We start from the raw sequence: 13,681 nt of genomic DNA on the forward strand, positions 1-13,681 counted from the left end.
TAGAGTATTGTGGAGTCATGATAATGGCTCTAATATAAATTTACTATGTAGATGGTCTAATAATGCCTTATGTATTAATTTTTAGTAGTCATTGATGGAGATAGAGTGACATTCTTTTCTCATTTGAAGATCACATTTTTCAATATCTTTATCCTATACCTAAAGAACTAGATTGTTATATTTGAGATACTGTGATTAATTGTATGTAGTGCCCTCTATTATGATAATAAGAAAAATAGCTTATCAAATTGGTTCAGTATACATTTTTGGCTAATATATTCATATTTCTTCTTTTGCAACTGTTGCTTTTTTTAATAGTTGGATGGATTTTTTTTTAACATGTAAATATTTAATGCCTTTGATTTTACTGAGACTGGAGCAAAAAGACAAGAGGCTACAGATAGAATACTTTTATTACACAGTCAAACTAGGTTAGGAGGAACCAATCATTTTTTATTGTGAATTTATTTTATATCTTTGTTTCCCCTTTCCAGAAATTCCTCTCTTATCTTAAAGAAATGTAACTTTTATAGGGTGACTAAAACATTTTGTGGTGCAACTGCCTGATGATCAAGGTTTTTAGCCTTGTATTTGAATGCCAGTCAAAGATGCTGAAACAAGCCCAGATCTTAAGAATGCAGTTAGCATTTATATTGCAGCTTTTTGAATACTTGTTCGACCACCCTCATTTGAGGGCCTCCAACAGAAAAATGATGAACATTTTGACATTCACATCTATCTTGTACTTTTTCTCCAAGTAGATTGAGACATGTCACATTCTGTTTCATTCCTTCCTACTCTGCAATGGGTACTTTATATAAAGAAAATGTAAACTGTTGTTTCTTAAGTAAATATTTAGTAATTTTTACTTAAATAATTATTTCTAAGATTAAATATTTTTAACCAATATTTTGATGAGTATTTTAAATTCCCATATCCGTTAAAGTCCAGTTAGTGCAAATGTGAGACATAATCCAGGGCCCTGTTGACATTAAAAGTGATTAGTGTGACATAATTTTACACTGTGTGGACCTTGATTGTATTCTAGATAAAAAAAAAATTAGGGGGATAAGTGGGGGATATTTGAGTATGGCCTATTGGATGATTAAAAAATTATTCTTAATATTCTTAGCTATAATAATAGTGGTGGTTTAAAGCTGACTGTCCTCATTAAGTGATGCTTGCTCTGAAATATTTAGGAGTGAAGTGTCTGCAATTTCATTTTAAATGGTTTAGAAAAAAAAAAGATACATAAGCTTAAGTATATAAAGAGATAAAATAAGCATGGGAAGATACTAATAATTAGTGAATTTAGGTGATGGATGTTTGGGTGATCATTGTCAAATTTTAACTATTTTATATGCTTAACATATTTCAAAATCCAAAATTGAGGGCAGAAATGAAACATACACATTCTTATCTAATTTGAATTCTTCTAAAAATGTCTACTTAAGCTTTAGTGAACTCTTCAGAAAGTATATGTAAATTAAATAAATCACTGGAAAAGACTGCTCTTTTATAAAGTCTGTGTTGCGCTAAGTCAAGATACATATTTCTAAGCTGCCAGATAGTTTTAAGAGAGATTTAATGCTAAACTAATAATGATATTAACTTTTATGGGTAATAGACTTGCCTGGTTCTAATTTTCTGTTGATTTTATTGAATGCCATTTGTTGCAGTCTACCTCAAATCATTTTTAAAAAATAGATAAGATATAAAAGAAATTCAATGATTGAATAAATAAACTTTACCCTTTTTGAGATTATTTACTCCTGGCATTTTGATTTGATTTGTTGGAATACATAGAAGAGTCATTTAGAAAGTTTGCAGCTATTCAGCTTTGATAAGAGCCATTTTAGAATTTGATCTGTTGGATTTCATAATCCCATGACTCTGGAAAACCAATTTGCACTGTATGGAGGAAAAACATTTTACCAGTTAAATGTATAATGCCATCTTTGTTAAGCCTTCCCTCTGAGTCTTCATTCTTCCCTGGTTAGAATCAAAGACTTCTTGCTGTAAGAGAAATACTAATTTTGTTTTACTACTATCTTATGACCATTAATTTAGCAATCTTTTAGAATAGTGAAGTTTAGATTTTTCTGAGCTATTAGCTGTTCTTGTAAGAATCAATTATATTAATTATATTGTTACATTCTGCATGTTTGTCCTAAAATTTGCATTTTTACTTTGAAGAGTGTTTTAATTGAGCCAAGTGGAGACCATTTAGTATATAGAAACTATAAATTTCTTGATGTCTTAAAGAATCAACACATTTAATAGTAACTCCATAGAGGAAAGCCTTATATAACATATAGTAAATTTGTAATAGATTCACAGATTTCCTATAGGTCTGCATTCAAGAAGAGGTACAACTTTTCCTTTTGGAGTATCATTACTGTGGATATAAGTATCCATAATTAACACTTAGGAAAATTAATATGCCTTACTTTTAGTTCTTTTCTGAAAAATGGTTAGCAGGCGTCTTCATAATACAGTTCACTCATTTTATAACTTTCTTTTAATATTTTCTTCCTTGTGCCACCAAAAGAAGGTTTAATTATGATTGATGAAGGCTAACTGAAGGCTAAAAGGTTGATTGATATAAAGTAGGTAGAACATAAAAGTTCTTTCTGTGGTTGTCTTCTTTTTTTTTTTGAAATGGAAAACTAAATTTGTAATAACATTTTTTTAGGATTAAGCAAAAAACTAATTTATTTGAGTTTTTTGCTTTATATATTTTTGCTCTATAGTTGAAAATTGAGAAAACAATGAAAGAAAAGGAAGAACTGTTAAAGTTAATTGCCGTTCTGGAAAAAGAAACAGCACAACTTCGAGAACAAGTTGGTAGAATGGAAAGAGAACTTAACCAGGAGAAAGAAAGATGTGACCAGCTGCAAGCAGAACAAAAGGTTAGTTGTGTCTTATGTAACTGATTGAAGTTGTTGGTCTATTGCCTGAAACCCACCTTTTTAAAGAGCTGAACCAATTAAGTGAGTGAAAACCAGGTATTGAAAAAAGTAACCTTTTAGATAGACATTTATACAAGAACAGGTCAGTTCCTATTAACCTTCTGTCACAGCTTCTTTTATGTTTGTAAGATGGTTAAAATACTTTTAGACTTTTGGTACCAGGCTTGATGAGGTAGTCCCTGACAACTATTTCCAGATGTTTTACATCTAATTGTAGAGTACTTGATAAATTTTTTTAGAAATGATAAACAATTAGAAATGGTAAACACTGATTAAAGGAAAAATAGGCTATATAAATTAAAATTACTTTTCAAAAAAGCATAATTTGGTGAAATAAGATGTAGTATTAGACAAAATTTTGAATTTTTTAATGGGAGAAATGCTATATTACCCTAAGAAACAACTAATTAAAATTGGCACAATTCTTGAGTTAGGAGAAAGAGAGACAGGTACAATACAAGCAGAACACATTGTGGCTTCATTAATAATAGAAATAGACTTGTAAGAAGCCAAAAACAATGAGAAAACGGTTATCTAGTCATTAACTTGTTTATTTAGTATTTTCACAAGAAAAGCAATTCGTAATGATGAAACCTACACAGACTGGGATCATATATATTACAGTTTCACTTATAGTAGGGCTAGTTGGCTATATTTATGCCCATTGACAGTATTGAGCTATTGTTTCCTGAGGGTGGGGTCTGTTCTGTTATCCTTTTGTCCAACAAAGCTGCAAGCAATTGCTTGATAATTGCTAATTGAAGCATTAGTGCAGTGATTCTCTTTTTATACTCCAGTGGAGTGGTTATATATTGCATACCTGGGCAGAGATGTTATACAATTAAGTCTGAAATTCTGAAAAGATTTTTCTTGCTTTGTTCTATTTGCTTGAGAATTGTTCTTTTGAGTTGGAGGATACACATAATGTCAAGTACTATATACATTTACAAATCTTGCAAATGTCTGTGAAGTCTTCTGTTGTTATTATCGTTAGCTTTTTTAGTTAAAAATATGCAAGTAATCCTGTTTTACCCTTGAGGAAGATGTAGTGTCCTGCAGCAGACTATAGGAGTAGGATTTTCTGTTTGGTTAAGGAACTGCTTTTTTCATTTGAACCTTTAAAGCAGGTATACCAAATATTAAAATATAGTAAAATCTCATGATATGTACTCTCTATGACTAGTAAGGACATTCAGCTAATTTTTTTTTTAACTCATTTGTTGTAATTCTCTGCTGTTTTGTATAGTTTTTACTCTTTTTCTTCATTCTTTACATATTTTTGTCATGATTTGTACCTGGATTTGGCAATTTTCCAAAGTATGATGTCAATCTTTTTTTTTTTTTTTTTTTTTTTTTTTTTTTTTAACTGTATTACATGCCAGAGGGATCAAGGTGAGATAGATGACTCATGAAAAAGGGCCATTTCAGCATGTCCTAAGCACATGAGATCAAGAGTATCCTGAAATGTGGCTTTTGAAGTTTTGACTCTGATTACTTTGAAATCGAAGAAAAGAATGGATGATTGTGAGAATAGGAATGGCAGAATGATAGGCCTTCATTTGTGTGAAATTACACACACATACACACACTTTCACTCTCACACTCACTCACTCTCCAGGCCATTTCTCTGGTCCATTTGAATAGTAGCTGAGATTTAAACAGTCTCAGATTCCCTGTCCTGTCCAGTTGATAAAGGGGTTAAGCATTATAGACAAGACTAAAGTGGTAGACTGAGGTCAGGGGATTAACAAAGCAGAACTTGTAGGAGATTGTGGCCTTGGTGCTCAGAAGAGGTCTTCAGAAGAAGCTTTTATGGCAACTCTTAAATCTTGATGACAGTTACTAATCTTGGAGGAGACTACTTCTCTGCTGCTATTCTTGCATTGGGGCATATTCTCTGGGAAGCACTTGAAAGTGATTTTTTAAATGATACTTAAGATTATAGAAGATGTTGATAAAAGGATCTAGAATGGCACTTGATGCATAGGAGGTTCTCCTAAATGTAAGTAGCTGCTATTATTTACTATTTTTCATAATATAAACCAGAGAGTCATCAAGGAAGGACTAAAATATAAAATATCATCCAGCAGTAGAATTTCATAGCATTTCTCTCATATTCTAAAAGTGTAATACATGTAAAATGTAACCAAAAAAACCCTCTTTGGTTACAGAACATATGTGGTGACAACTGTTTAATTTGGGGATAAAACATGTTTGCCAGGAGATAATTCCTCTTTGTTACTACTCAAGGGCTTTTTAGTGTGTGTGTGTGTTTTTTTTTTTTTTGGTATGAATTTGCTGCATATTTCAAAATTAGTCTCCATTTTAATCAAGCAGGCCTGCTGGGCAGCTACAACTCAGACTTTCAAACTGGTCTTGGTTGGATGGCTTATAAGATCTGTGATATTTTTTGGCACTTGTTTTAAATCTGTTCCATGGTGTGAATCCTATAGTAGTTCTGGAGGTCTTCTATTTGAGGTACTGATTGTTCTGATGTATCATCTATAATTTCATTTAAAGTTTGATAATGAATACTCCATGTAATAAGCAGAGACCTTCATTTTCTTCATAGTAGGAGATATTTATTGCATTTTTATTGTTTTATAAAATAATAGGATTAGCTTATTACCCATTCCATACTTGACAAAAATTAAAACTGAATTAAGTATCCATAATTGTTTATTAATAAAATTTTTCATCTTTTATCACATTGGCTTTTATCACTCTAAAGTGCCACTAGAGAGAAAACTCTAATAATTAAAACTAAATGAAATTCTGATAATTACAGTTCTTAGTAAAAGAATTGGCTATGTTGGGATTATCACAACAGATTGGTTTAAATTATATGCTTAATTGTTTTCAGTGTTATTTTATGAAATTGACTGCTTGGAGGAATAAACTAGGATTATAAAGTAGATTAAAACTAAAACAAGATCATGTTTATAAATTGAGAATAAATTGCATAGTGTATTTCCCCTAGATTTTTGTGGTGTCTATTTCATTTTTGTTTAAGTTCTTTGTAGATTCTGGATTTGTTGGATGGAGAGATTGCAAAAATTTTCTTCTATTCATAGATTGCCTGTTCACTCTGATGATAGTTTCTCTTGCTATGCAGAAGCTCTTTAGTTTAATTAGATCCCATTTGTCTATTTTGGCTTTTGTTGCCATGCTTTTGGTGTTTCAGTCATGAAGTTCTTGCCCATGCCTGTGCCCTGAATGGTATTGCCTAGGTTTTCTTCCAGTGTTTTTATGGTTTTAGGTGTTATGTTTAAATCTTTAGCCCATCTTGAGTTAATTTTTGTATAAGGTGTAAGGAAGGGATCCAGTTTTACCTTTCTGCAATGGCTAGCCAGTTTTCCCAATATCATTTGTTAAATAGGGAATCCTTTCCCCATTGCTTGTTTTTGTCAGGCTTGTCAAAGATCAGATGGTTGTAGATGTGTGGTGTTATTTCTGAGGCCTCTGATCTGTTCCATTGGTCTATATGTCTGTTTTGGTAGCAGTACCATACTGTTTTGATTACTGTAGTCTTGTAGTATAGTTTGAAGTCAGGTAGCGTGATGCCTCCACCTTTGTTTTTTTTTTTTTTGCTGAGGATTGTCTTGGCTATGCGGGCTCTTTTTTGGTTTCATATGAAATTTAAGTTGTTTTTTTCCAATTCTGTGAAGAAAGTCATTGGTAGCATGATGGGGATAGCATTGAATTATAAATTACTTTGGGACGTATGTCCATTTTCACAATATTGACTCTTCCTAACCATGAACATGGAATGTTTGTCCATTTTTCCGTGTCCTCTCTTATTTCCTTGAGCAGTCCTTTACATACCTTGTTAGTTGTATTCCTAGGTATTTTATTCTCTTTGTAGCAATTGTGAATGGGAGTTCGCTCATGACAAATGGGATCTCTGTTTGTCTGTTATTGGTATATAGGAATGCTTGTGATTTTTGCACATTGATTTTGTATTGTGAGACTTTGCTGAAGTTGCTTATTAGCTTAAGGAGATTTTGGGCTGGGATTGTGGGGTCTTCTAAATACACAGTTATGTCATTTGCAAATAGAGACAATTTGACTTCCTCTTTTCCTAATTGAATACCCTTTATTTATTTTTCTTGCCTGATTGCCCTGGCCAGAAATTCCAATACTGTTTTTTTAAAACCTCTCATTTACATTTATCAAAGACTTCTGTGAAAATTAGCAGTTTGTATGTTTCATTGTATTCTTGTTTGTATTTTGGAGTGCTAGATACATACTGGAAATTGAAAGATTTAAAACCGAGGCTCAGAGAACCAGTGATTTTGAATCTTGTTTTTCTAATAGGACTAAAAAGAGTTGACCCTATTAAGTTTTTCGGTTAGTTTTTGGAGGCTAAACTATGAATTGAGTTTTTTTTCATATAATTGTATTTTCAACTTGAATAATTGATAAGAGGGATATGATGTACTTCAAGGCATTTTGGAACTATGTTGTATTTGAGAATGTTAAAGTAATATTCCTAAAATAAAGTACAGGAGGATGTTACAAACCGTTATATATATATTCATACTGTTTTGATTCATAAGTTTCGCAAACTGTGTAGGAGACATCACCAGGCATTTGGGAAGTATCATAGATATAGCAGTGAGAGAATGTGGAAGATCTCTTCTCTGGCTAGTGTGGACCTCTTAAGCTATCTTTATGTTTTTGGCTTTTTCTTCTCTAAAATGTAAAGACATTTTGTGTTGTTGTAGACTGACAGCATATACTGCAAAGAAGAACTTGTCATCAGATAGAGTTTTCCTTTTTATTCTCATTGAAATTGCTTTCAAAAGGTGGTCACTTAATTTTTCTGAGTTTAGGCTTCTTCATGGATAAAAGTCATCTAGTTAACAAGTGGCAAAGTTGAGAACCTGAAAACCCAAGCTAGGCATTTTTGTTACTATATTACAATGACTTATAATAACAGATGCAAACATGGTGTGTCTCTATTCATCAATTATTTGTTGAATAAATAGGCAACAATGAGTTTTGGGGCTTGTGGCATTCTTACTAGCTTTTATTGTAGTCGAAAGAAGGGTCTGAAGGTGACATTTTATTTTGGGTATGGGATTTTACAGTCTTGAAAAGGATTTAGAAAAACATATTTAACAACTATCATTCTTAAACAGTCATGGTTTACTATATGTTAGCTATTTACAATGTTTACTTTTTATGCATCTTTAGTGTTTTTTTTTCTGTGGCCTGCCAGTTCTTTTAAGAAGTTTTAAAAAGAGTACTATTTTGCACTTTATCATTTTATAAATATTGTAGGATTCTGGCATTTAAAGGGAAGAAAATACCAGTTTGTAACAGCTAACAAATGAAAGATCTTGTGTTACTAAAACTCAGCAGTCATTTGTCTCCCTCTAGCGATCACATAACTGTGCCACATTGCCCATTTACTTGTTATCATGTTTTGATTGAAAGCCAGAAAAAAATACTTCAATAGCTTTTAAATTAGGTTTCACATTTTATGGAATTTGGTTAACATTTATTTAAGATTCTCGTGATTAGTTATAATTTTAATAGAAAATCAACAGTTCCTGCGAAGATTTTTGGGAAGGCTTTAATATCTTGCTTCATTGAGCTTAAGAAGCCTTGGTAATAAATACCATTATTACTGCCAGTAAAAAATACTCCAAGTAAACTAAGACATACCATTGATTGTAAGATACATCTCCATTTCAGAAAGGATAAATTGTGGGAAAAAATCAGCATATAGTTTTAGTACAGTAATTTAATGTCTTTGTGGTATTAGTCCTTGAAATGTTTTTCTCATTTATAGAAGAAATTTTTCTTATCGGAATATACTATGACACATAATGGTATGGTTAGGTGAAACTCATTGATAATACAGTTGAAGGATCATATGCATTAAAAGTTTGAAGTTTAGAATTTTGAGTTGCAGGAACTTAAGTCAAATAGAGTTCTTTTTGATAAATGGAATTTTATGGCTGTAGCTTTGTAATATGTCAACTTTACTAGGTTGAACTTATTTTCCAGAGTTCCCCTCTCTGTCATTTGTTTAGGATGAGCCATAAGAAAGATTCTTGCATGAGATTTGAAGGCAGAAGTGAAGCAGCAGCCATTTTTGTAGCTTATACTAGTTGTGGCTTCTCTCTTGGCTCCCTCGTTGGTATGAGGTAATAGTAGCCAGGCTGCAATTGCTCTACCTTCTGTGAATTCTGTTTCAGTTTCCCCATCTCCTGGGTTAGGTGTGTCAGGAAGGACCCCAGCGTGCTCAAGAAACCTTTAGACAATCAGGGTCAGAATAAAAACCAACATGGATTTCAGTTTTCAGTCCATTCTGGTGGGTTTCAGCTGGTGATTTTGGTTCCTATATTGTTCTTGCTTTTCTCACTTTAGAAATGTCTTTCTTGATTGCCTACGTTACACAAACTGGTTTCAGCTTCTACAGTTACACAAGATCAAATCCCTTAGTGTCTCTGTCTGTCTGTCTGTCCCCCCGAACTGTTTGCTTATCTGGTCAAGCGCTCACTGATAAATTTACCATGGTATATAATTCTCAGGGAGATTATATACAATTTCAAATTTGAAATTCTAGTAATATAAAGTGACATTTAGGAAATTCAGTTAGCCATTTTTCCTTCAAAATGGTAGTGATATCTTTTGGAGTACTTAAGTATTCTTCAGTGTATTGTAAGTAATTTTAAGGATTCTTATAAAGAACCAACCCAGTAAAATGCGTAGATAAAGGTTTCTCTCTGTTGTAATTTTCTTTCTGCCTGAAAGGACTTTGTTTTAACATTTTTGTAGTGCAGGTCTTCTGTTGATGAATTTGTTCAACTTTTGTATATTAGGAAAAGTGTTTATTTTGCTTTTAGTTTTAGAAGAGATTTTTGTTGTGTATAGAATTCTAGATAGATTTTGGATTTCAAACAATTGTATATCAAAAACAATAAACTAGATACATCTAACTAGTTATTTTTTAAATGTGGTTCTTCTTACATTTATTGTTTTTGATGAGAAATTCAATGTCACTGGTATTTTTCTTCCTCTGTATTTAATGTGTGGTTTTTTCTTACTGTTTTTAAGATTTACTCTTTATCATTGAATTTAAGTAGTTTGATTATGTTATATCCTCTTTATTTTCTTTATTTTTTTATGCTTGGGGTTCAGTAACCTTTTTGTATCTGTATACTTGGGCTTTCATTAAATTTTGAAAATTTTAGCCCATTCTTTCTTTCTTTCTTTTTTTTTTTTTTTNTTTTTTTGAGATGGAGTCTCGCTCTGTTGCCCAGGCTGGAGTGCAATGGCGTGTTCTTGGCTCAGTGCAACTTGGCCTCCCAGGTTCAAGCAATTCTCCTGCCTCAGTCTCTCAAGTAGCTGGGATTACAGATGTGCACCACCATGACCGGCTAATTTTTATATTTTTAGGAAGAGACCGGGTTTCACCATGTTGGTCGGTCTGGTCTCGAACTCCTGACCTCGTGATCTGCCCACCTCAGCTTCCCAAAGTGCTGGGATCACAGACGTGAGCCACTGCGCCCGGCTAGGCCATTATTTCTTCAGCGTTTTTTTTTTTTTTTTTCTGTCCTTCCTCTTTGTCAGCGAGTCAAGTACACATATGTTTTGTTCCTTAAAGTTGTTTCAGAGCTCACTTGTGCTCTTGTTTTTTCAGTCTCTTTTCCTTCTGTTTCATTTTAGATAGTTATATTTTGTCTGTCTCCAAGTTCACTAATCTTTTCTTTGCAATATTTGATCTGCCTTAGTCCCATCCTGTGTTTGTGTGTGTGTGTGTGTGTGTGTGTGTGTAATACATATATTTAATCTCAGACATTATTATTTTTATTCCTAGAAGTTTGATTTTAGTCTTTTTTTTATGTCTTTCATGTTTCTGTGTATACTTTGTTCAGTTTTCTTCTAGCTTCTTGAACATATGGAATACACATGTTTAAATGTCCATTAACTTGATCATCTGGCTCATTTCTGGATCATTTTTGATTGGCTGGCTTTTCTACTCATGGGTTATATTTTTCTGCCTCTTTGCATGCGTAGTATTTTTGATTGGATGTCATATTTTGTGTTGGATAGTTTTTATATTCCTAAAAATAGTCTTGAGCTTTGTCCTGGGATATAGTTTAACTACTTGGCAACAGTTTGAACTTTTTGAGCCTTTATCCATCGATCAGTACTTTGTTTTTATTGCTTAACAATATTCTATATCTTGATGTAAAAAATTAAAAAAAAAAAAAAAAGGCAAGGCCTCACTGTATTTCCCAGGCTGGCCTTGAACTCCTGGACTCCAGCTATCCACCTCAGCCTCCCAAGTAGCTGGGACTACAGGTGTGTACCACCATGCTTGGCTCATAACTAGACTTTTGATTTTTGAGGCAAGTATTTTTCTGACAGGTGCTTTACTCTTTTGAGATCCTCTACCATATGTATTTGTTGCCCTTTAAATTGGCTGTTTTCTGATTGTTTAGGTATACTCCGTATCATAGCAGTGTTTGAACTAGCTTTGTAATTTCCATATTTTTGGCTATTAGTTGCTACATTTTCTCTTCAAGAATGAGATATTTAAAGTAATTTAAAATAGTAGTTGAATTTGGGTATGATCAGTGATGCATATCTTATACTTTATTACATCGCCAATTTAATTTTTTGTCTTAATGGCAGTGTATCAGATAAGTTACTTGATATGAATACTAGTCAGGGATTAATGAATTAGTGTGACGACAAAGAAACCCAACAGTGTAAAATTAAGGTTTTTTTGTTGTTGTTAATGTAACAGTCTATGTCATGAGTCATTGAAGTCTGGGGAGGTTAGTGCAGATTTGCTTTACATGATTATTCAGCATCTTGTTACCTTTTATATCATTCCACTGCCCAACCCCTTAGACTCCTAGAGAATTTATATCTTCATGATAGAAGCTTGATCACTGACATATCCTGGTTTCATCTGGCTGAAAAGGGGAAAAAGATCTTAGACAAGGCATGACCAATAATGTAGATTATAGAGGTGAAAGTGATATATACCATTTCATTTATATTTAACTGATGAGAATTTAGATGACTATATTGCATTGCAAAAGAAGCTGGTATACAGTGTAGTTAGGCAGTGTTATGTAATTACTATGGCTGAAAGGAGGTTGTAATTTGGCGGGCAAGCAGCAGTCTCTGCCACAACACCAATGTAGTAGTCTTTGAACTTAACAGTTTGTAAATGAGATCTGGAAATTATCTTTGAAGAGTACCTTATAACTTAATCTATTTATTAGTACCACTCTTAAGAAAGGTCATATCAAGGGTAGATAAAAATCAAATTACCAAAATTTCAATACCTCTGGTATTAAAATTTTCAGTTATTATTTTAGAAAACTTTTGTTTAAGAATATTGGAAAGTTGAAATCATTCTCAGTTCTACTATTTACTAGCTGTGTAACTTTTGATAAACTACTTCTCTGTGGCTCACTTTTCTCATATAAACGAGCATCATCATTGTTCCTAGTTCTTAGGCCATGTGCTGATCAAATGAGAATGTATCATACATAAAGCACTTAGCATTTCCTATATAGTAGCTCTCAAGATAGCTATTATCATAACATTAAGTACCTGGTTTTGGACAGAGGCAGTTTAAGGCTTTTAGTACGTAATATATGGAATTGCCAAAAACCAATTTTGAATTTATGATCTCATTGAGTTTGTTTTTGTTTTTACCAGTTGTCATCAAGAAAAGATAGAAAAGGCTTAATTTTAATACATGAGGTGATGATTATAACTTATGTGTACATAGCAATGTATTTCTTTCAGGCCAATTACTTTAATTTTGTACCTGTGTTACAAAGTAATAGTTTTAAGAAATTCATATTTCTACAATATATTTATGTACTTTTAAACCCATAATTTTTATATTGACAGAGAACTGTAAAATTAAGCATTTTTATAGTTTATTTTATAAGACTACATCATTGAATAGTTCCATTCAATTTAATTAAAAGGCAGTTTAATGTAAGTAAAGTTATACTACCCTAAATTTTTGTACTTATTCCCTAACTCTTTAAAAATGTATATGAAACCTAATGTTAAGAAAAATCACTTGTCTGTGGAATATATTCATATTCAGGAAATAATTTAGACACTAGTAAATTTGTTGCCTGTCTCTCTTCCCCCCTGCTCTATTCCAACCACAAAAATTAATGCTTAGATCTGTTATTTTCTTATAAAAGTTGAATTTAAGGGCATTTGCTCATAGCTGATTTTTCAACGAATCAAAGGTAGCCCTCATTATGTTTTTTACTATAGTCATGCATCACTTAACAATGGGATATGTTCTGAGAAATATGTCATTAGGCGATTTTCTCTTTGTGCAAACATCATAGTGTGTACTTAAAGCTAGGTAGTATAGCCTATCACACACCTAGGCTATATGGTATAACCTGTTCCTCCTAGGCTACAAATGTGTGCAGCCTGTTAGTGTACTGAATACTGTAAGCAGTTGTAACACAATGGTAAATATATGTGTGTCTAAACTATCTAGACATCTTAGAAAAGGAAAGGTACAGTAAAAATTACTGTGTAAAAGATAAAATTTGTTAAACCTGTCTAGGGCATTTACCACAAATGGACCTTGCAGGACTGGGAGTGCTCTAGGTTATTCAGTGAGTGAGTAGTGAGTGAATGTGAAGGCCCAGGACATTGCTGTACACTACTGTAGATTTTATAAACATCGT

The 13,681-nt window shown here is 32.5% G+C and overlaps 1 protein-coding gene across 7 annotated transcripts in view; it reads left to right on the top strand.

The window, feature by feature from the left end:
- The window catches only part of TAX1BP1 (Tax1 binding protein 1), an 85,977-nt gene that overhangs the window by 24,436 nt on the left and 47,860 nt on the right, over positions 1 to 13,681 (top strand). For all 7 annotated transcript variants that reach the window (XM_017526868.2, XM_017526870.2, XM_017526872.2 and 4 more), the window contains exon 5: positions 2,754 to 2,912. In XM_017526868.2, coding sequence (XP_017382357.1) covers positions 2,754 to 2,912 — 159 coding nt within the window. The remainder of the gene's footprint in view (positions 1 to 2,753; positions 2,913 to 13,681) is intronic.

The sequence above is a fragment of the Cebus imitator genome, unplaced genomic scaffold, assembly GCF_001604975.1.
Source record: "Cebus imitator isolate Cc_AM_T3 unplaced genomic scaffold, Cebus_imitator-1.0 Scaffold45, whole genome shotgun sequence".
NCBI lineage: Eukaryota > Metazoa > Chordata > Mammalia > Primates > Cebidae > Cebus > Cebus imitator.